At 47.5% G+C, this 24620-nt stretch overlaps 3 protein-coding genes across 3 annotated transcripts in view; 1 reads left to right on the plus strand and 2 right to left on the minus strand.

The window, feature by feature from the left end:
* Positions 1 to 1343: 1343 nt before the first annotated feature.
* Positions 1344 to 2554, minus strand: LOC106750698 (probable ribosome biogenesis protein RLP24). Its single transcript, XM_014631200.1, has 2 exons — positions 2399 to 2554; positions 1344 to 2109 (listed from the first exon to the last, which is right to left on the minus strand). The coding sequence occupies exons 1-2, from the start codon at positions 2477 to 2479 to the stop codon at positions 1666 to 1668; spliced, it is 525 nt and encodes a 174-aa protein (XP_014486686.1). The 5' UTR covers positions 2480 to 2554; the 3' UTR covers positions 1344 to 1665.
* A 1282-nt stretch (positions 2555 to 3836) lies between these two features.
* On the plus strand, positions 3837 to 8697 carry LOC106750733 (neither inactivation nor afterpotential protein G). Its single transcript, XM_014631262.1, has 9 exons — positions 3837 to 4055; positions 4671 to 4873; positions 5187 to 5546; positions 6239 to 6409; positions 6480 to 6633; positions 6763 to 6884; positions 7476 to 7659; positions 8154 to 8385; positions 8497 to 8697. The coding sequence occupies exons 1-9, from the start codon at positions 3935 to 3937 to the stop codon at positions 8630 to 8632; spliced, it is 1683 nt and encodes a 560-aa protein (XP_014486748.1). The 5' UTR covers positions 3837 to 3934; the 3' UTR covers positions 8633 to 8697.
* Positions 8698 to 16316: 7619 nt separating this feature from the next.
* Positions 16317 to 24620, minus strand: part of LOC106750694 (hormone receptor 4) — a 65841-nt gene continuing 57537 nt past the window's right edge. The window contains exon 7 of the mRNA XM_014631193.1: positions 16317 to 19790. Within this exon, the coding sequence (XP_014486679.1) occupies positions 19555 to 19790 (236 nt within the window). The 3' untranslated portion in view covers positions 16317 to 19554. The remainder of the gene's footprint in view (positions 19791 to 24620) is intronic.

Here is a 24620-nt window from a genome sequence, read left to right on the forward strand (position 1 = left end):
ATTTTCATGACGAGCCAGTCTCGAGGCGAGGAATTCCAGAGGCCCGATTTCACCGAATATAATATCGATAAAATTCGACCGGTTATAATTAAATAACAGTAAGAACGACGGACAAATAGAAACCTACAAAGAAACGATTCCACTGGTGTAACTGAATTTTTCGTTGCCCGGAGACCGGACGAAAATTCGGTTGTGGGAACAAAAAGATCCTTCTAAGGAGGTTTCTACTCAGTCGAAATCCTTCTCAGTCGTCTCAATCGAGTTTCGATGCAGCCGAATGTGCACACGAATATTCTCAATCGTAGTAACACATATCGCTCCTTGTCATTGAGTTTTAATTTCTTTTCATTCAGTTTTTATCTGGCTCCTATCCCGTTGCAAGAGCCGAGTTCATTTACGCCAGGTGTTGGCCGTGACATTTATAAATCTCAGCGGGAGAATAAAATTAATAAGCTTAATTCACTGTTACACGGAAAAGAATATCAGTTTCTGCAATCGAATAGAAACCGGATGAAAACTCAGTGACAAGAAATGGTATATTTGTTATTGTGACTGAGAACATTCGCGAATACTTAGAGTTAACTTATTGCTTAACTCGAAATGTGTACAGACATCTAACTTAACATCATGAAGATGTCTTCAAGACGTCTTGTGTGCCAGTTTTAGATTTTGTGCTGTCTGAGACTTTCCCTCTATTATACGATTTAATTCTCACTTGCACACGTAATAAAGCTGAGTTACGCAATCTGTCGCGTAAATTGATAAATTTTTACTCCTTCGTTTATGGGAACAAGTATTTTCTCGCATTTCGCGCGATGAATCTCGCGTATTGTTCGAGTCGCTCTGTATGCGGAATTATCTGTGCATTAACGGGCTCATAATCACATACTTGACGCATAGCGAAACTTGGAAAAGATACGTTGCTCCTACACAATACAGACGATTGATGTCAAAACCTTGGAACGCGGACACTGGCGACTTTAATGCACGCCTATTGTACAATTATGATATAATGGTGGAACATTATTTATTCTTATTACAACTGTTCCCCGATGATGGCAACATCGTACGGACGGTATGTCATTTGCAAAATGCATGTACGCCTAAGAATGAGAATAATGGATAAATACTTATAAGCAGCGTGCGTATAATGCGTGCTGGTATTTCAGTCTGCCCATGATGATGGCTTTCTGGTACCTCCATCTATGGAAAGTTCTGACGAATTTCACAGCACGTACTCAGTCGATGAATGAGAAGACTAAATCAAGGGAGAATTCAACATCGAGTGATCTAATCTTGCGCAATCCTGGGATCTGATGTTAAAAAGGTGACACAATAAGGTGTACAGTTACATAGTAAACGTTTAATATAACTTTTAGCTTACATCTATGTACAAGCTTTCTTAACAGATAAGAATATTTTAAAGATGTCATATTGCTAATATGCAATTTGCTAATAAGCAATCTCTCCTTTTCGTTACATATATCAAAACTGAAGGAACCTCTCCACTTCCTTGTTACTGTTTTGTTCATAAAAGAATATGTATCTGCACTTATATCTGTATGATGTGCACAGCTGACAAAAAATTGCTCTCATTTACATCAGATACTGAAACAATGGTAAGGAATGAAAAAGGATGGTGACATGAGAGATTTATGTGATAAATTAATTGACTTCAAGTTCTTCAACTTCACATTCATCGTTGGATGCTTCCATCCGTTCGTGTTCACGTTCCTCAGTTGCCTCTTCCTGTTGCATCCTCTTCTTGAGACCAATTGCTGGCGAACGGATGAGAGACAAATCACGTTGAACTTCCTTAATATCTACTTCCTGCTCCAATTCTCTCCCCTTGCGCAATCGTTGCATAATGTGGAGATTCTGTCGCCTCTGCCTGATGGTTTCCACCTTCTTCATCGCTTCCACCGTCTTAGTCCACAATTCTCTGTTGTATTTGATAGGTAAGTTTCTCCTCTTCTCGAACTCAAACGACGGGTCCACTGCCAGTTCCTTGCCGAAGGTCTTCCTGTAGGCCTTGGTCCATTTGACTTTCCTCGGATTCTTCTTCTTCTTGAACGCGGCGTGGCATTTTGAACGGCAGAATCTGAATATCTGTAAAGCACACCGTTCATAGAAATATAACACACTATTTGGTCTAACATAAACATATATAATGCAATACACATATACACATACACAGTAACTGAGCAACGATGGAAGAGGATAACAAGTAGATACAATAATCACGAATCGCCAGAAACGACGAGTTAAATAACAATAAGTTGAATGTTTGCAAGATATATAACCTTACATCAGCTGATGATTCATGCACGTGACAATTTCTTCAAGTTTCTCAAATTTATCATCCATACGTCAAATCAACAATAATAATAATACACACCTTGCAATCGTTCCTTACAAACTGTATTCCGTGTCCCGGATATATCCGGGACGAACAGAAATAACACGTCTCAATACGCATGCTGCGATAAACGGTGAATTGAAACTCGCACGAGGAGTCCAAACTCGCTCTTGTGAAAATTAGACGCGGTTTTCAGCGCCATCCGATGGCTGAACTAAACGGGTGACGTCATCTCCGATTAATCGATCTTCGATTCTCCTCTTCCGTCGGAGTATCGATAATCATCAGACTGTTTAAAAATCCAATTAATTTCCCGGTGACAGTTTTATTGAATTTTATATGATCCAATTTCATAGTTAAACTTTACTGGAATACGTGGCTCGCATACGCTCGAAAGCGAATTAGTGAAGACACTTTTCCTCGATGCGTTTCGGAACGCAGCCGGTATCATGACTGGAAAATTTATCTTCCGATGATTGTCATAAATCAAATTGTTTTATGGGATATTGAGTGCAAGACTCGTCAAAGGAATATTGTGTCCACGAATTTACTTCTGGGTGTACAAATATCATTTTTCCATCACTTCAAGTTCCGCCGTCTGACAAGTCGAACGACCTATCTCTTTCCAGATGGTACCACGTTGAGTCAGACAGTCCTTTATTAATTCCTTTGAACCTCCGCTACGAGCCGCCACTGTTCTCCTACTGACAGATCAAGGTCGCAATTCAACTTAGCGGCGGGTAAATAGTTTCGAATAAAATATTCTGATACGCACAGCGCGCACGTTTATGCGACAGCGCAAATATACAATACAAATTTTTCGTGCGTTACGAAGATTATTGCAAGGGATAATCGAAGGCTCCATTATCAAAGATTCATTGAAGATTCAGGCACACATCGGTGGAAGGCGTTGTTAAGAATTAAAATCACTTATCTAATATATAATATAATACATAAACGCATTACGACAGATCGTTAGTAAATTGTCGAACGCAATAATTGCGTCTCGCCACTTTCGCCGAAGCCGTCGCAGCATCCCTATAAACATGTAATATTATTTAATATCAAGTTATATTCTTAGAATATTAGACGTAATATTATAATAATATTCTAGTAATATTATTTAATATTAAGTAATATTTTTGAAATGTTAATAGATCGTTACATGTTCATCTCTGATAATACTTAAAAAATAATATTATTTAATATCATCATAATATTATATATTTTTTAAATATTCGACTCTTAGGATATTATAAAAAAAATGTTACTTTAATATTTAATAATATTCATATAATATTCTAGGAATATTACGCGCTTATAGGGACGTCGGTCGTTGGCGCGTTGCTTCGAACCGGCAAGACTTATAGACAAGTATCGATTACGAACGGAGAGAGAGAGAGAGAGAAAGAGAGAGAGAGCTACTAATTTAATATCGGGATCGAACTCGCGTCGCGTAGCCGGCGCAGTTCCGGGGTGCTCTCTCGCACGCCAGTAACACCGAGGAGCGATTGTCGGCCGGACGTAGTGCTCTATCTCTCACCTGGCCGGCGAGAGATTTTTCGGCCGAGAGCCATGTGGTGCCACGTGTTAATCTCGATCGTCGTATTGCTGGCGTCCTTGCTCTATCATTATCACTTCAGCGAACCGGCCAGCGTTATCGATTATCCCGAGACGCATTACGACTACGTAGTCGGTGAGTTCGCTTCCCGGTTTACCGCTTATCGGGTCACCAGCGGCATCCTCATGACTCCGGGCCTTTCCCCTCCCTCCTTCTTCCCCTTCCTCTCTCCTCCCTGCTGCTCCCGGCAGTCAACCGAGAGAGAGAGAGAGAGAGAGATACGCTGCATCGATTTTTAATCAAAGAGGATTTGCGCGCCGTCCCGCAATGACAAATCGCATTGCGGCTAAATTGATAGCTGCTTCGGATATATATATATATATATATATATATGTATATATATTCCGGGATAAATGGACGAAGAATATCGGTTTCGCTCCGCTCTCGGCCGTAAATGAAATTTGAAATACGCTTTCGCGCGCCTGCGAATGCTCGCGTTAAAAAAGAACGGGAAGAATTTCCATATGAATTTAATTTAATTCTCTTTCTCTTTGTAACTCTCGATTTGTAAATTCGCACTCCCGGAGGCTCGGCTTGCGGCGAATGTCACCACGACCGGCGTTTCATCGAGTTGATGATGGCAACGCTTCGTCCATGGCATATTAGCACGAATAACAAAAAGAACTGCAGGACTTTTAACAAGGATTATTAACGATGTCAAATGGGTTTCTCATTGTTACTGGATCGAAGTCGGCGCTGGTACGTCCGGCTGCGTGATCGCGTCACGACTCTCGGAAATGCCGAACGTGACAGTCCTGCTCGTGGAGGCCGGCGGACACTTCGGCTGGCTGTCGGGCATGCCGCTCTTGGCGCCGATGTTGCAAGGCACGGAGGTCGACTGGGCCTACAAGACGGAGCCGCAAGTCTTCTCGTCCCGAGGACTCAACGACTATGTAATTAAAGCTCTGCTTCTGCCCGGCTCACCCGGCCGCGAGGACGATTTACGATTTTTAGCCCTTCCGTCCGCGAAACCGTGACTCACGACCGTGAAAAAAGATCGACACGACGATTTCCGCGATCGTCGAACGAATAATAATAATACGCACGTCGACCTGAGATCGCGTTATCGTAAATCGTTCCCTGCTTCTGCGCTTCTAAAAACGGGAAAAATAACGTTTCGAGATTTTTACGCTGATGAATACGTTCCACGTGCACTTTCGAGGGGGACACGGCGGGCGAGCGGCTTCATTGGACGCGTTTGTTTAGAGACAAAACTGGCCGAGGGGGAAGGGACTGGGCGGAAGCGGGCAGCTTAATTACCTCGTACATTCTTTCGGGAGACCCGAGGACTACAAGAGATGGCCGAAGGGCTGGTCGCACGCCGACCTGCTCCCCTATTTCCAAAAGGTGTCCGATATTATGAACGTGATCCCGATCCCAGAAGAGGAATACTTGGCGAAGGCCTTCGTATCGGCCGAAGAGACTCTGAAATTGGACAACGTGTCTCTGCGGAAGGCGATGTACACCGCGAAGAAAGGCGCCCGATGGAGCACGCACCATGCGTACCTGCAGAGGGCTTGGAGTCGCGAGAACCTGCACATTCTGACGAACACCTTCGTTGCGAAAGTAAGACGTTTCTACACTGAGAGAGCAATATGTGTAGATACCTGTAATAATAATGCCGTAACTATAAACTATAATAAGTGAATCATAGTTAGGGGCTCGTGAGAACCATTTTTTAGTAAGTTTTACCGGTTTTAATAGTGCCGGTGATAGTAACCTTACTCGCATACCGCTAACTTGTTACTACTATTTTTGCGGTTAAAATCAAAATGGAATATAGTTGAGGTTAAACAGGATATTGAGAAAAGGTGGTGCTAAATTTTAGGAGTACGTAGTGCACGTGAAAACAAACCAAACAATCTAAATAAGCGGTACTCCAAAAATCATTTGTTTCACGAGTACTATTTCGAAAAATATGTATTCCTAAAATTTGGCACCACATTTCTTTCAACATCCTGTATGTAGTCAAGGAAACCACTATAATTTCTATCAGTCTGTAACATCGCACCATGTGCGCAGCACTCGTACCTTTGCATTTTCGTATCGCATCACTATCGCATTCCGTATATCAGAATGAAACTCGAGGAAACATCTCGCGAAAAAGAAAGGAAAAAAGAGACGGATCTTGCTGCCGACCGTCTTACGAAATCTGCTGTCAAGAGAGACAATTATCCGTCCCTACCGACATTCCTCTAACTTCGCTCACGCCCACGTCTCTACCTTCGTCTCTTTCTTTCTGCTTCCATGGAAAACAGGTACTTTTCAAGAATAACAAGGTCAATGGCATTAAAGTAATTTATAAAAATGGCTCCGTCGGGAGAGTCGACGTGAGGAGGGAGGTGATCCTCTGCGCAGGCACCGTCAACACTCCGCAGTTACTTCTGATTTCCGGCATCGGGCCTGTCGTACAGCTGGAGAAGCATAAGGTGAACAGAATTTGCGCGTCACCGTGTTGCTGTGTTCCTCATGATAAAACGGCGGAGTTCGCTTTTGCAGATATCCGTGGTGCGAGATCTACCGGGGGTGGGCCGGAATCTGTTCGACCATCTGAACGTGCCGGTTTACGTGAACCTGCGGGAGCGCGTCAGTATCACGCTCGTGAAACTGCAAACCGTGCCCGAGGTGTTCAATTATTTCGCCTTCGGAACCGGTAAAAAATCGCATGAGACGCCGTCAATGACGCCGCGGCGGCTTTAATCCGCGATGTCCATTGACGCATTCCGTGCGGTCGCCCTTGTAATCTCGCCGTGCATACCTTTTTCTCCGTTGCATGTCGAAGGATGGTTGGCCACTAACGGCGTAATGGGTTTGGGGCGTGCCAATAACAGTGGCCTGCTTCTCTTCGGAGTGGCGTCCACGGAGGAGACGTTGCTGAAGAAAATCTCGAATTTTGAGACTGAGGTGAACGAACGTCGACGATGTCGTAAATTTGTATTTCTTATCAGCGGTAGCTGTCCCCTTGTACTTTTTCTCCTCGACAGAAGTATCTCACTCATGACTTAATTGACACTTTATTGAAAAATGAAGATAGGGCAAACGGAATGCACACGAAGCGTTTACATATTTCAGTTTTGAAGATCGACATAATAACGTAGTGTTTTTATTTTCTGCGCGATAGTATTCAATCACCAGAGCGGGGGGGGGGGGGGTTTTTCAAAACAAAAANGATCACTGAGGAATACTATTATATTTTCGTAAGTCAATTAGCGGAAGAAATAACTTACTGAAAAATCGAGAAGCAACGGACCGGAATAGATGCAATCATATTTCTTGTCGACGTTAAAACACGTAAAAGAATATAAGTCGGCCGTCGCAACAGTTGATAACTGTGTCGAGAGTATAAAGTCGAATATAAAACTCAGACGCACATGTGCGTCCACAGTCTATACCAGTTGTCGGACGCGTATACGCGTTCATAGCATAGTACTCAAGAGGTTAATGGTAGATATTAATAGTGCATAGATTCAAGGAGATTAACGATCCATCGATTAGACGTACAGGTCGCTATTTCCGTCTTATAACGACAGCATGCACGAGGGGTTCATCTACCTCGTGTCGTGCCTGCAGCCCAAAAGTCGCGGAAATATTACGCTGAGATCGGCCGACATTCGCGACCCGCCGAAAATTAATCCTGCGTACCTCCAGGATCCCCACGACGTCACGTGCACTTACCGAGGTAAACACGATCGTTCTGCGAAGCATCTCATTGAGCAAGTAAATCGTAGAGATGTGCGCGAGCTACTCGAATTTGAATCGAACCGGATCCCATCTGATTCGATTCGAATCCGAACAGTTCGAATATTTCGAAACGAGAAGATTTCAATACGAATCGTGCACATTAGCATTGAAAAGGACTATTAAAATGACTTGATATCATAATATATCGATATTACCTTTCCCGTATCGAAGTCTCTCCTCATTTTCTTCATGATGAATTCAATAATTATGCCGTTAATTAAAATTAAATTATGTTTCCAACGATTCGATTCAATTTCCTCCGGTTTCACTCGATTCGAAGATAAAAAGTGAGATTCGACTCGATTCGAAATCGTCGTTTTCGATCACAAATCTTTGATCTCGAGCAAATCGGAGCAAAAATACGTCCACCTGCAGCCTGTGGGAGATACGATTAATTTCGACGATTTTTTTTCCGATGCAACACCATCGAAGGTATAACCTTCGCGCTGGAGACTCTCGGCACGAAACTGTTTCGCGAATACGGCGCGAAGGTTCACGTGCCCGACTTGGAGGAGTGTCGTCATTTACGGCAGGACTACCGGGACATCGATTATTCGGAGTGCGTGATGAGGATCGCGGGTCTCACGAGCCACCATCCGTGCGGCACATGTCGGATAGGCGCGGGCGACGAGGACGACGGCGCGGTCGTGGACGAGGAATTAAGGTGAAAGAGACGACGGTGGCGGCGGCACTCACGGCCGGAAAACATTTCGCGGGGGGTGAGCGGTCAAGCGGGGGTAATTGTAATAAAAGTACATTGTTGTTTTCTCTCCAGGGTAAAAGGCGTGAGTGGATTAAGGATAATGGACGCCAGCGTAGTGCCGTCTCCAATTTCCGGCACGCCGAATTCAGTTCTCGTCGCGATGGCGGAACGCGCGTCTGATATTATTTTAGGTCGCGCGTTTAATTGAGACCCGACCCGTTTATTGTATCATACACGATTTACTAATTAAAGAATGACAACGTTCGCAGCTCACGCATTACTTACTTTTGATTATTCGCTAACGCCCGTCGCACTGATCGCCGTACCGTCGAACATCCGCTACGTTTACACGTTAATCCAATTTAATAACAAGCAATTTAGTAAACACAAAGTTACTAAGCATATAGTAACCCCTTTAAGTTCGTGTCTGTTTACTTGAACTGGTTTTAACTAATCTCCACCATAGAATTCATTTGTCTCAAATTACAACCGCGCGAGCGTACATTACAAGATAAATGAAAACAAACAATACGACCATTCCAACTTTCTTAAGTCAGCAATGTAACCGTTAAAATAATTTCACTGTCTACACGGTTCCTTAAAACTAGATCTGTAAGTCCACTTCTTTTCTTCAGTGAACGTTACTACAACTGGTATAACTTCGGCGTGAAACACTGTTCATACGGCATCTATTACGCCGGTAATTGCAACAGCGGATGTTATTAAATCGGCTTTTATACAGTCGTATAAGCGTAGCCATCGACTCGAGGAAGGCAACAATAGGTTGGAAGGTGAAAAGGAATCAGGAAGGGGGAGGGGGGAACTCGCAAATGAAAAGTGTCCGTCGTGCTCCAAGTTTTTTGTAATTTATAATTAATGGTAAAGTTTCTTCTCGTTTTACAGTAATCGAACAGTTATTAATAGTCTAATTAAATTTCGATTAATTTTTATACAAACAAAAAGGGTGAGTTACACTCAACGGCATAGCCACGAATCCCTGCCACCCCGTCCGCGCTCGGAGTATAAAGAAAAAAAGAAACTTATATATTTTTTTTATTTTTACATGCTTCGCCCGCCCCTTCCCTCTCCCATCTCACTTGGGAGGGAAACCTTCCCGTCCCAATGTTCCCGTATGGAATCGTTTGCGATGGCAGAGTTTCGACATTCTTCTTCCTATCCCACTTCCGCATCTCGTTCTCTTTCTCTCATATGCGAGTCTACGCATATCTGCAAACACACACGTCCATATACACGCATACATACACATACACCTACACACTCTTCTCCTCATCCTTCTTCTCCCCCTTTTCCTTTCTCCTTGCTCTCTCTTTCTCTCTCTCTGCCCAACACGATCTCGCGTTTTTCCTCGCATCGATCGTCCTCGTTTTTCCTTGCCGGCTCGCTCAGTCCTTCTCGCAACCACTCTCATACATTCGCACGCACGCACGCCGTTTCTCTGTCGCCTTTATAAATAAAATAGTTCATAATAACGCGAAGTGTCGCTTTACATTTTCAAAAACACAACTATGCCCTTGCGCGCCATACTTTCCTCATACCGCAAATTCTCTCTTCCTCTTGCGCGCCCATTCTCTCTCTCTCGCTCTCTTACTCTTCTCCACCCCATTTACAGTAATAATTCGTAACGTAAACTTAATCTCTCAACTTAAAACAAAATTGGTAACCACGTATCCGCGGCGCACGCCGCGAGCCTCGCGCCCGTCTCGGAGGTTACTTCCTCGACAGGTTTCATCCAAGCGCAAGAACGCGCAGTACGAACAAAAACAACGTGGCACAAGCCAAACGAAAAGGGGGGTCCATGGATCGAGCGACCCCCTCGGCGACGGTGTCTCGTCGACATTCGGTTCGCCGGCGTGACTGTCCGAGAATATCCGAGAAACCGATGCGATTCGCGCTGATCTGCCGTTAGTCGATTTAACGCCGAATCCGATTTGGCGATTCGCGCTTAATGCCGGATCTCAGCTCGGGCCTGGCCGCATTCGCTCACCACCCCCGGCAGATCGACCTGACGATCAGCGGCGAATACGCGACGGGAGTTGCCGGGAAACGCTCGTTAACGCGAGAGCTTCGCGGCATTTCTCCGTTGCGCGCACGTGTAGCCCGTCCTCGAGGCGGAAGCAACTCGCCCGGACGTGCACCGCGCCACCGGATGCATGAAGCGTCGTATTTTTTCGTTTTCTTCTTTATTTTTTCTCTCTTTCTCTTTTTTTATTTCGCTATAGAGTCCCCTTTAGTCATCGGAGAGTGTGCAGTCGCATTGCGGGACCACGACGCGCGACAGGGGTCACTTAAGATCTAAACAAGTACTCCTTAATATTAGATATATAACTATCTATGTATGTTGTGTGTGTGTATATATATATATACTTCTTCATATATATATTTATATTGAAAAATGAGTTTACTCTCTCGTTTATCAATAGGGATAGTTATCGATTAATTTGCAATTGCGTGTAACATAGACGCGTCCAGCGCATAGAAACATAAATAAATAAATATAAACGGATGTATTTACATTTGGGGTATAGGGGGAAGGAGGGGTATGTGATATCGTGGGAGGTCTGATACGGGCATATAATCCCTTCTCTATTTCTCTATCTATCTTTTTTTCATCTCTTTAAATATATATGTATGTATATATATATACGTATGTATGTAATATGTCTATTTACGTATAAATCTCATTCGTGTGCTGTTGTCCACTGTGCGTGCCGGCACACCTACGACTTCGCTCGGCGCATATATACGGCGATGATAGGAAACGAAGAACATAAATAATACTCCGCGGAAACCGAGGAACCGGAGGAACCGTAGGTAATGCGCGTATATAACTCTATCGATATATATATATATATATATATGTATATGTATATATATATAGATACGGAGTCTGAGGTAGAAGCGGTTTCGTATACTTATCATATGTCGTACTATGTGCGTAATGTATATATGTGTGTGAGCGTTGGTGAGAGGTCTTATCGGTATTTCTTCCAAGTGTTGGTATTGGCTACTCTGAGCGAACGAATTTGCAACCGACAAGGAAACCAGCGTTTCCCCGCCACCGGTTGTGCCGCCGATCGCTCCGCGGAGGAAACGAAAGGGGGGAAAGCAGCGGAAGAAACTAAACGAAAATGCGACGATCGCTCGTTGAACGCGACAAGGTGAGGATTCCATTAACCATCCGACGGTACGGTCCTCGAGTCCACCCGGGACAGACCGGGAATTCGAGGTTAAGCCTTAATATACGTCTGTGTTTTGCGGGATTTTCTTCTTTTTCCTCAAAGATATAACGCATTACATTCTACGCGTGTACACCGAAGAAAAGAAAACCGTTCGACTCGGTGGGACACAGCGAGTGCGCGTCGCTCGCGCTCGCCGACGGGGAACCGGCGAACGGGGAACGATCGGTCGCTCGACGTGCCGCTTTCGGAAAAGAAAAGCAACGGTCACCGAAAAGAGAAACGAGCCCCAGTGTGGAATAAATACGTACTACAGCGACGAGAACCAAATCGCGCGCGCGCGCGAGAGAAAGATACGTCGCGTAAAAGAAACCCGAAAGAAGCGCGTGGACCCGCCAGATAATTTATATATATATGCATAATAGCGCCGACACACACACACACGAGGCTGTCGAGCGGGAAAATCGCGAGGGGATGTGATTTCCGTTTCGAAGATTCGCGGCGGTCATTAAACAACGTTCACTCCCGGCGACATCGGAGAGAAGAAGGGTCTTAACGAACGAACGAACACACCGACGCAGTCCCTACTATACACCCGACTATTGCATCGCTTGATTCATTGATTTATGTTTATTTAAAACCTTACCGACTATTATACTTTGTAGTTTGTACTTGGTTTTCATATTCCTGAGAGAAGGACGCGCGACGCGCCGCGCACCGTCCGCCCGCCGCCGCGTCGCCGTTCCCACGTGGCCGCTCGCTGATCAACCACCCTCAACCGTCTTTGTCCGCTCGTAGCTCCGCTACTCGCTTCATTCCCTCGTCATCCTCGTCGGCCGACCTTTTGCCCTCCGGGAACGACGTCGACGACTGCGTCGGCGGCGGCGCGACACGCCGATCCGATCTTGCAAACTATCTCGCTTCACTGTGTTATATACAGAGATTTTTCGTAAGCTTCGTTCTGTGCACCCTGTATGTCGTGTGTGAGGTAGCATTTGTACTAGTGTGTGACGAAGTATTGTGTGATCCGTTATTGCGGCGGCCGCGTGGCGACCGTGGCTCGCGTCGACCGAGGCTCGCGGAGGTCCCGCCTGGGTTCCGGCCTCTGTGGCAGTGTTCGTGTCTACGTCGCCACGATGAGAGATCAGTCTTATTGTTGATAAGATAAGGTACGGGCGCGAGAGATAGGCACGCGTGACGTCTCGCGCCGCTCGAGGCTCGAGTTCGCCGCGAATTTCGATGGGCTCGCTCTCTCTATCTCGTCGCGAGAGAATGCGCGTTACAGCCCACGTACGCGCGTGACCATCCCCTCGAGCGCTCGATTTCGGCGAGAGACGCGTCGTGCGCCCTTGTCGATTGAGGTACACAGGTTATATATGGGCGAAATCGTCATCGTGATCACGTTGGGCTCCGTGAGCGGAGGCCGATCGAGCGGAAGGGAACGGTACCCCCAACGAGCTCTCAGCCTCGACGCCGTCCGGCCGCGCGCGCGGTGATTTGCTTGCTTTTCGTTCTTTCCTTATTTCTTGCTTTGCTCTGCTTCATCCTATACAATTTACAGCGTGTATAGTAAGTTTACAAAATCCACATTCTGTTTTTTTCCCCCGTTTGAACCCTTAACATTACTTTTACTTTGTACTATAAGTCGCGGCCGGGAAACGAGCCGCTCGTCCCCCGGTCCGCTCGAGGTCCCGCTCTGCGACATCGCTACGCCGTGTGTTGTTTTATTTTTTTTTCTTCTTTTTTTGCTTTTCTTTTACGCTACTTTTTCTCTCGCTCTCGCTCTCGCTCGCTCTCTCTCTCTCTCTCTCTCTCTCTCTCTCTTTCTTTCGCTCTTTCTCTCTCTCTCTCTCTCTCTCTCTCCATCTTATTCTCCCATTTTTCTTCTTTTTGTTCTTTTTTTTCGTTTTCTCTTTTGCCTCGTCGATTTTTTTTTAAATATGCTTATGCGTGCGTGATACACATGTACTATGTAATCATTATTAACTACGGTATAGTACTATTATATACTATACGAGCAAACGGTACAGTAGTTGCCGGTGCACTCTCTGCGCGCGGTGTAGGTGCAGTGATGACATCGATTTTGCTTCGCCCCTGCCTTGCCTTCTACCTTCTTTCTCTCTCTCTCTCTCTCGCGGGCAGCCCCGCGCAATCTCGTTTCCGCTTTCTTTTTTCTCGCCCCTATCCGCCGTCCCAACTCGCTTGGCTGCCCGCGCGACCCGCTATACCGATTGGTAACGATGATTCCCCGTGGCGGAAAGCCCGTTCACACCGTGATCCCCGATATCGTCACCGTGCGACGTGCCCGAGCGCGCGATTTCGCCGGCTTCCGCGAAGCCGGATCATCGCGATACACGAAGACGTCCCCTCCCGCCCGATCCCGGCGGATCGATGCACGACGACGGTCGTTTCCGAAACGATTCATTAGTTTCACTCGGCCGGCGAACCGCCACCGCCGTCGGAGAGTCTCGTTGACCTGCGCGAGTCGTTACCGTCGGAGGAGCGGTGCTACCGAATCCGCGTTCGTGTCATTCGCGCTCCTCTTAATTTGGAAGATATGATTTCCGGATCGGCCGAATACACGGTGAAACAGCGCGACGCCGCGGTATCGCGTCCGAATCGCTCGAGAATTGTCCCCGGCCGCCGGGGAACGTCGCTCCTCTATCGTCGAAAGCGCGAGCGGAGTCACGGTGTGAAGCTCACGCCTTTCGTCAAGCCTTTGTGTCACACACGACATCTATAAAGGATTCTCAATCCGTAAAACACATATTATAGAAACAACATGCAACATTTTATCCTACGCCGTGATACAATAATGGTACATACATACGCGTACGTTTGCGCGCGCGCGCGTGCGTGCCACGCGCGCAACGCGTACGCGTGTCGCGCGAGTGTGTCGTGTACGTGTGTATGTGTGTGTGTCTGCGTGTACATATATATACATAGACGAAGTATAATCTTTACACCGGGTAGTACGCCCGAATCCGACGACCGAGTGGAAATCTCGACGACGACGACGACGAGAGCTTCTTCCGCGCTTTCGACTTTCGACCGCGGATGCATACCTCTCACGCTTATCTCGACCGTAACACAGAATCCAAAATATCATCCTCGCGCCCCGGTGAGACTCCGAGGCTGACACGAATAAATTTGGGGAGTTAGCGAAAATGAAAAAAAAAAAAAGGGAAGAAGAGGAACAAACGAGAAAACAAATGAATATTCTGTAACCGTCCGAAAGCTCGTAAATCGCTCGACGCTTCTTGAGCAAATTGACACGGCGAGCTCGTGCGTGTCAAGGCGGAATCGTATTTCTCATCATCAACGATTCGAAAAGTCGAGTGAACGCGGCCCCGCTAGCCTTTTTTTCTCCCTTCTTTTCTCCGAGAGATAAAAGACCACCGCTCGCGAGAGGTAAGATTTGCTCGAGAAAGAAATGACAATTCCGGAAGGGAAATCGCACCGGTCGCTGTCGCTCGAATACATTTACGTAGTCAACGTTTCGTGACGATATACGACTAATTCTAAATTCACTTTATACTCTACGTTGATTATCTTTTAGGTACGTGTGTAATTTTTTTTGTCTCGTAATTTGTAACCCTCGACCATCGTTGCTTGTCGCTCTTCCGATGTACTGCAATGTGCGTATACTTTGTGTGCGAGTATTTTGTGTTCCTATGTCTGTACGTGTGTGCTTGTGTGTGTGTGTGTGTTTCATATAAGTGTGAAATACCTTTACTACGTATGCACTCTAAATTCTTACGTATGACAAAACAATTAAACCCTGGCTTTAACCGCCTGCCCGAAGTTCCGTGCGACGCGTTAATTTACCCTAACTTCCACATTTTTCGTCTCCTCGCCGCTCCATTGCCGATAAATCGCATCCCTCTACTTATTAAACTTAACGCTAATTCATTGTACCGCTTCTAAAGGTATCCGTTTCCCGTCCCCCCTTCCCCACCCCTCTCCTGTCTATGCTTCTGCTTAGCAGAACAGCCGAAAACAATATATATATTTTGTATATATATTAAGTAAAAGATTCATTATAACTTGGCATACGCGATCGTATCTTTATTTACACGATGGGGTATGTGTCTGTGTTTGTATGTGTGTGTGTGTTGTCCATATGTGTACGTGTTTCTCCCGTCACTGTCCCTTTCTTTCCATCCCCCCCCCCCACCCCACCCCCTTTCTCCNCCTCTTTCTTTCCGTGTAGTACGTGTGTGTATGCGCGTGTGTGTATGTCCTATCATCACATACGTAAACGACACATAACATCTTTGAATATCCTTCCCGCGGCACTCTCCCCCGAGAATTAACTTCCCTATGACTATATAATCTCCGTCGTCCAGCATCATCAACCCCATCCCCGGTTAACTTCGTGCGCCCTCGAGACGACAATCGGTGTCACCCTCGCCCGAATAATTTTCCCTTCTCCACCGTTCTTCGTTTTTCTACTCTCACTTTTGCTCTCTTTCTCTCACTCTCACTCTTCTCGCCGAGCCCACTTTTCGCGACTATTCTTTCCTTCTCTCTCGCGCATCCCGCCACTCACGATTCTCGCATCTCGCTTCTATCCAGCGGAACGAAACCGGTGCGATTCCGTTTCGTTCGCCGCGACCGTCCAGCGTCCGAGACGTAATTTCAACCACGGATTTCGCAATGCGGCTCTTCTCCCCCCCCCCCCCCNACCATCCATCCACCCGCGACCGTTGCGCGCGCGTCACACGAAACCGCGCGCGCATTTACGGCTGCTCACGCATGCACGCACGCACGCACGCACGCTCGCTCGCTCGCTCTCGCGCTCACTCACTCCTCGCTACGGTTTTACATATTGTACGTACGGTACTTCATAATGCGCCTTCGTGATCGAAAAAAAAATAAAAAACAAAAAAAAGAAAAGGAAAGAGAACAACGGATCTATTGTACGTACGGACAGACATCATCACGTGCGCGAGGATCCCGGAGCGTCTCCGTGCCGACGAATTCGGCGGGACGAAGATGGTCGTCGCGGGAGGTGTGTATCGATCGGCTCGATTCAGTCCGCGATCTGCGATTGTTCGCGAGACACGCGTTCGGAGAAAGGCGAAAATGAATCGAGCACGATCGAGCACGGGGATGAGAATCCTACACCCGCGAGCAGCTCCGGGATCCTACTTATGATCTTACTTATGTTACCCTCTGCGTTGGGGTAGCAATGGCAGGAGAACTGCTCCGACACTAACCGGACCAAGTGATAGTGCTAGCGGCTGTACGGAATGTACAGGTTTTATCATTTATATCTCGTTAATCGCTATTATGTTCCCTCTGTGTGTGTGTGTGTGTGTACATGTGGCTGTGTGCATGTGTCGGTGTTTCCGTGTGGATGTGTGCGCGCGTATGTAAAACTACGCGATTGCGAAATGATGAGGTAGTACTGTCGTCATACTTTTGGCAGAGTATACGCGCGCGCACGCGTGCGCGCACGTATTTGGCATATTATTGAACGGTATTTAAACGGAGGGGGAGGGGGGGGGGAAACGAAAAAGAAGAAAAGAAACGGAAAACTCTATCTCTCTCTCTCTCTCTCTCTCTCTCTCTCTCTCTCTCTCTCTCTCTCTCTCTCTCTAAAGGAAAATAAAACAAAGAACTAAAGAAACGCAAAGTTGTACACTCTGTGCCCCTTAATCGCGTTAACTATATTGGTATCCTCCAGCTCGCGCAAGATGCTTTTTAAATACTAAATAATTCTCTCTCTCTCTCTCTCTCTCTCTCTCTCTCTCTATCGTCTATTGTCTCTCATTGATAACTTACGGTAGGCGTATCGTTGTGAGAATAACCATTTAAACTTTCTGCAAAAAAAAATAAAAGGGAGAACAAGAGTAAACGGAAATAAGAGGGGGATAATCTGTATAAAGAGTGTAAATACTGCAACAAGTAATATCGTGGGTGCCATCCTGACTAGGAGTATATCTCTCTATATATATCTATATATAGGTAATGTGTAATAAAATCTATTGCATTGATCACATCTTATACAACCGGGATAGCAACTATTTCGCGCATACCGCGCTCACTGTGTTTCTCACTGTGATCGATGGCTATACTCTATTATCTCGGTACGCGACTATTGCTCCGGACAAAAGTCCGCATTTAAACATTGTAAACAGGTAACAAAGTGGTAGTGATCGTTTCGCCCGCGGGGGCACCGCTGCCGGGAGACTTCCGTGGCGAATGCGTGGCGAAATGCGACGGATCTCGGCGTGATCTCGTCGCTTATTCGCGGGGGACGAGGAGAGGTAAAAAGATCGGCGTCGGTGTGAAGAAAGTGATTAACAAGCGGCGATTTATCGGCGATTTATTGCTCGTTCCGACGTTCCGACCCGCGCCTCCGCATTCGCCAAGAAGTGTCGGTGGGCAGTCGCGCGCACTCCCGCGGCTAATCGCACGACAGTCGTCCGCCCTAGAATCGCAGTAATCTCATAAACGTTCTATAAAATCGTATCTGTACAAAAGGTGTGTGAGTGCGTATGTGTCGTCGGGGTGTCGTCTCGGCGCGACTTCGGATATGCGTCACCGTGATGACCATCGTTAACACGACGGTGGAGAGAATATTTGTCACGTGTACGTGTGCGTGTGGATGTGTGTGTGTGCACGGAAAGGCGAAAACGAAATGTCGGTTCTGTCTGCTGGTAACATGTGTCTGTATGTGTCTGTTGAGTAATAGAGACTATCTAGAGTAGAAAAAAAAAGAGGGGGTGGAAAGCGTCTGGTTTGGCACTGGGCGCGTGGTGTAACGTTGGATAGATATTACCCAAGTGTCACACGATCCTAGGCTCGACTTCTCTCTCAATAGCGATAGTAGTAGCAGTAGTAGTAGTAATAGTAGTAGTAATAGTAGTTGTAGTAGTAGTAGAAGTAGTAATAGCGTAGTAGTACCAGAAAGACGTATCGGTTAACGGCGTTAACGGTTTCAACGCGACGACGAGTAAATCGATTCTATGGTAATGTAATGTTGAACTATCAAAAAGTCAGCGCTCTGGCTGTTGGTGCCACGTTAGTTTACCTGAGTTCTGCATTGTTTCTCGCGTGCGCTTCGCGGAACGTCGTGCGGAACGTGCTCGCGCCAAAATATCGCCGGAACACCCTCTCGGACGCGTGCATTCGCAAACGAAATCTCGTGTACCGATGTATCGTGTGCGTGTGTGTTTTCTCGGACGCGACCTGCGCGGGAATCCGAAGGCAGATATTACCGTTTCGAGTCTTACGGATCGTCACTGAGGTAAGACTCGAGCGCACGTCTCTCGTGTATTCCGCGTGCGCATCTGACGCCACGCGTTTACGAATGCACACTCCGCTCCGAATGATCTCTCCGCTCGCTGGCGAGCGCCCGAGGTTTCCGCCCGACGCCGACCTGCGCTACGTGTAACTGTATTGACGCTCTGTATCCTCACTCGCTATCTCTTTCTTTCATTCTCTCTCTCCCTCTCTCGCTCTCTCTCGCCCGTTAAAAAGCTCTAGTTAATAAACCTTACTTGACCGTTGCACTTTCATTGACTAGTTTTGTGGTTCGTAGCGTTTTCGCGAGCGTGTCCGAGGCGCTGCTCTGTGCGCATTGTGGTTCCGCGCTCTCTCTCTCTCTCTCTTTCTATATCTCACGTCTCTTTTCCTTTCCTACAATCTAAATCCTAATCATCTCGTTTGTTTCTCTCTCTCTCTCTCTCTTTCGGCAAACGTCGTTGCCTCGTGACGCGACATTTCGACGGGAGCGCACGGAAAGGGTCGTCCTCGTGACGAGGGACCGGGACGGCGTTCGCTGGCGACGGGAAAACGAAGGTACCTACTGCAGCCTCTCCTCTCGTCTCGTCCCGTTCGCAGTATCCGTGGGCCGGTGGTCCCGTGGGTAGCTCCGACGGCTGCGGTGGCGACGAGGACGACAGCGACGCCGAAGACGTTGTTACTGCGGCACAATGTCCGAGAGCGAATGATTCGACTGCTGGAACGCCTTCAGGTTGAAGGCGACATCCTTGTGCTCCCGCGCGATGTGCCGTCTGACGGTGTTGTTCCGGGTGAACGTGCGCGTGCAATGCGGACAGTGCACCCTGATGCCTTGGTGACGTTGCCGTATGTGGGCGCGCAAGTTCGTCTCGTAGCCGTACAGTCTTTCGCAGTAGGGACACTTCAGTTTCCTACCTGCGGAGAAACAGGAGCGTTTTACAGTAATCGGTCGTTCGGCGCTTGGCACCGTCGATCGCGCGTATCCCGCCTTTTCACGGGGGCGATCGAACGCAACTCTGAAGGCCCTTCCTTCTCGCTCGTTAATTCACGCGTATGCTTACGTAAAGCAGCGAATACACCGTGAATGACGAATTAAACATTCGCTTTCGCGACGAGTCAAACGGCGAGTAGACTGAAGCAAAAAGTCAAGCACACGTCCGATCGCTGTAGCTCCCGATGAAAATGCGGACGTCGTCCGCACGCGACCGCAATACTTAAAGTGTTAATAGCGTAAGCGTTGACAGGAGAACCATTTCCACTCGGATAAATCGATTAAATGATGTATCCGACTGTTATTTTTTATCGTCCGACCAAATGACGGGCATCTTTGCCCGATGAAGTTGCCGATCAAAATAACCGATGAAATTTAATCGGGAAATTAGTCGCCTTTTGTGTATCCGTTGTAATTTTCATCGGATGGAGACACGACTTGATCGTACATACCAGGTTTGTTACTTTTTCATTGGAATATCCGGTCGGATATGATCGGACATTTTTCTTAGTGTACGGATTGATGTTCGATCGATCCAAGAGATCGACGCAGAGCACACATCGATGACGACGTAGACAAATTAGTGCAGAGAGAAAGAATATTTTTCAAGCGCGATATCTCGGGCATTCTTTTGTCACGATCTCGCCTGCGGTCCAATTTTGAAGCAGCTAGTAAGTTAAACGCGTAAATTAAACCGCTCGTGCACGAACACGGTGGCGGAACCTTCGTGGAAGGAAGCGTGGATGCAGATTACGCAAGACACCCGGCATCTCCCCTTTTTCTTTCTCGCATACACACGCATACACAGACGACACACGAGCACGCGGTTTCTTTACCGCCTGCGCAGCCGCGCTTCGGCATTAGGTCCCTCTTCGACGAGAAGAAAACAAAGTTCGGACCGGCTCATGGCGGAGCATTAGGCCAATGCCTCCGAGATTGTTGGCGCGTGCAAGGCCAACCTCGCGGTCTGCGCGGTCTTTAATACACTTCCCATCTAGCCTGATTAACTCGCGTCCGAAGTACCATTTATGGCGGCCGACTCGGCCTCCACGTTGCCGGTGAGCGCGCGCGATCGTGCCGTAAACCCACGATTTTCGCCGTAGATCATTTCATTCTTAATGCCTTTCCACTGCTATTTTTCGTAAATCCGTGGATATATTATAATGAAAGTGAGTTTTCCGAGCAAGTTGTATGCGTGATTAATACTCATCGCTTGTTAATGTTAAAAAAAGATAAAACACTGATGGTACATCGAGAGATTATCTAATATTAATCAATTCTAATCCGAGCCTAGTTCTAAATCTCAATATACGGAAAGCTACAACAAATAACCATTTGTAGCATGAAACAGGCGACCTGTAGACTGTACGTTGTGTCTATTCTTCATTGGTCCCTCATGTTCGGCAGGAACTTACAGGATTGATGTAAAAGCAACGTTTCGACTCGGAATACCACGAGCTGTAATCGTACTCGTAAACACACGTCATGACGGGAGCACATGCGATGTACACGAACGCATGCCTTGCGAGAAGTCGAAAAGACCGGCTTTTGTTCCACGTTCTTACGTCGATATTTCGCCGAGATTCGGTGAATTGCGAGTTTTCAAAAGCGACGTACTTGGCCAAGAACCGGCGGCACGCGCGTAGCACTTTGTAATATGCCCGTGCCGCCGACTTGACACCTCGGGCGGTGCGCTCGACCGAGGAATACGAGCGGCGCGCAACATTGTTGCCGGGCATCAGTCCCCTTTCGCGGAATCGCTGCTCGCCGGTATCTCAATGTGAAAAAATCGCAGCGACGCCCAGTAAATTGCATTCGAAAGCTGAAACTATTCCACTTTCAATCGGGTAGAGATCGATTTTCCCATGCCGTTCATTATTTTCACATTATTAATTATGTTTAATTATTTATATATTTATTTATTATTTATTTCCATATCTAATTATTCTTATATTTAGTTATTTTTTAGAAGGATCCTATTCTGGGAATTTTATTCTGGAATATTAAGAGAACTATTTGAGAGATGTGCTGTGAAAAAAATTAAGTATATGATTAGGATACGGTAAATTAATTATACAAAATTTTCAACATCTTTTGGGGATAATTTAATTTAGTGATTTGTCGATATGAAACAAAACGTATACAAGAGTTTTTTAAGGTTATACGGTATGTGGCACGTTGCTCGAAAGTTCTACGTGATGCGGAAAAATTAAGAGCGTATTCGAGTTGAGGCTAAAAAATACAGTTAGGTGGTTGAACCGCGATATAATGCCAGCCACGAGAGAGAAAAGAAACGAAGCGATTTTTTGTCCAAGTCATTAGCGTTCTCTAACGCTAACGACGCTATACGACCGTGACTCCGTCGTCGGCGCTCATCTCTCGCGATGTAGCAAGAAGTTCTCTCATTGTAAGACCGAGGAAGCCCGCGCGTTATATCAATGACGTTTTGTCCTTTACAGGCGAAACGCGCGTTAGTCTATTCGTCCGTTAGCCCATTCGTGCAGTGCTCTCAGATTCCTCTTTGTTTAATTAAAAAGAAGCGGCGGCACCAAACGTAGCCCTCGGCCGCTCGGCTGTGACATCACCGGTCTTTAACGGTGACGTCATCGCGTGTGCACGCGCCTAATGATAACAATTTTCTAACGTAATTCTATGCTAAATCACAATCGCGATGAATTGGCCGAAATCGTGTTTGCGTTTTACCGCCGTAATTGAACGAGCCCATTCACCGGGCTGCGTGACACACGGTGTTATTAGTGAAATTATATAGATTAATCGGGAACGCAGTTCGGAAGGGGGGGAGAAGAAAGCGCCAGACCGGCCGGCCGAGAGCCCGTGGTTCTCTTAAAACGAAAGGATTCTTCGGCCGCCGCGTGTGTTTCAGGTGTCACGAGAAACCACGCGCGACCGGACCCCGAGAGATCTCGCCCGCGAACGAGCCGGTCGCACGCTAGACCGCCGTAAAAATCGTTACACGGCCACATGCAACGCGTAAATAATCATGGGTGTGAGCGGGCGTTGCGCGCATGTACGCCGGACGTCGTGCGGCCTGTAATGATCGCCGGCGAAATCATTTTCTACACAGCCGCCGTGGATCGTCGCTTTTTTGTTTTCCACGATCTTCGAAGGCCTCCTCCGGCCTCTGAATTCCGAATATGTGCCCTCACTTGTGTGCGGTGAATCATTTTGCGGTTAATTGTTTTTTCCGTCAAACGGCGGATCGCCCGTTGCAACCATTTCATTCCGCCGAACAACGCCGGCGTCGAGATTTATTTGTTTTCTTCTATTACGAGAATCGCGCTCTACGTCAATCCGCCGCGAGAATGGCGCTGCGGCTCGTTTATCGTGAAAGGCGCGTCGTTCCGACGAGCGAGTACGACGATACAGATTGCGGCGCGAAGACACGCGCGCGAGGGTTACGCGCCTTACGTGCGCGGAATCGCACTCCGGCCTCTCGCGCAGCAGCGCCTAAAAATAGAGGGCCGCGGCATCCTAGAAAACGTAAACGGGGCCGCGGGGCTCGATCTCGTGCAGCTGACTATGAAATTCACAAAGGACCCGCGCCGGAACAAAGGCGCGTACGCGCGAAGACGCGCGCCGGAAAAGAGCGAGGGAGAGAGAGAGAGAGGAAAGGAGGAGGAACGGCCAACTTTAAAGTAGTGTAGTAAAAGAAGAAGAGATGGAGGAAGGGGAAAGAAAGAGAGAGAGAGAGAGAGAGGAAACGAGCTAGAGGAGGTACCCTCATCAAGAGAAGGAGGAAGGGCGGCCGGGACGAAGCCGCGGGGTGGGTACGCCCCTGAGACATGCAGAAACGCAAAACGGTGCCGGCCAGGAAGCGGGAACGACCGCTTCTGGGAAAGGCACCGCGCCATCTGCGCCGCCCAAGAAATCGCTGATCCTCGGGTCTCGTGTTTATCGATGATTACCGCGCACATAACTCCGTTCCCGAGGTGCGAGAAAGAGGGAGGGAGGAGGGAGAGAGAGGCTGTGCGCGAAGCCCGAAAATTCGCTTGGAAACGAATATTCCGCGCAAGATCCCTCGGCGGGGCTCGACGAGAAGATCGTCCTCGAGGAGGAGAATCGACGGTTTAGCAACGATATTTCGTCCGCGGACTCGTCGACGAATCTTTCGCGGGACGATCCTTCCGTACAGTCGGGCGTTATTAAATCGGAAAATAATTAAACGATCCCATTGGATCAGCCGCGAGCTCTCGAATCATCGAGGCGATCGCGAGTCGATGCGGTCTGGAAGGCGATGGAAAATATGGCAATCCCGAGCCGGCCTTCGATTCTCGGAGGACTCGTGCGTGTTTGACCGAAGGGCTCGAGGAGGAGGGGGGGAAAAGGCACCGGAGGCCCGCGGGAGTGGGCGGGTAAGGACGAGAAAGAGACGGCGGAGGAGGGGGTAAAATGGAAAGGTTAAGTTACGAAACGCAGCAGCAACCGCCGCCGCCGCCAAGGTCTCCCCCACCGGCCCTCTCGCACCGGCCTCGCGACGACCTGACCCTTTTTTCCCTTTTCGGCTGAATGGATCGAACAAACGTGTAACGCTGAGAAACGTGTAACACGACGGGATACACACAGCCCTACCGCAACGCGATTTGCTTCGATCGATGCCGAGCACATATCGCCGTTATCAGAGGAACTCGGCCGGCTGCTCGTCGTCCTCGTCGGCCCTGGTTTTCGTGCCCTGCTGATCTCATCCGCGCGATATCTTACAGCCTAGGAAAATAACAAACCCGGGGGGGGGGGGG

Source organism: Dinoponera quadriceps, unplaced genomic scaffold, assembly GCF_001313825.1.
Source record: "Dinoponera quadriceps isolate SergipeBrazil2010 unplaced genomic scaffold, ASM131382v1 scaffold5144, whole genome shotgun sequence".
Lineage (NCBI taxonomy): Eukaryota > Metazoa > Arthropoda > Insecta > Hymenoptera > Formicidae > Dinoponera > Dinoponera quadriceps.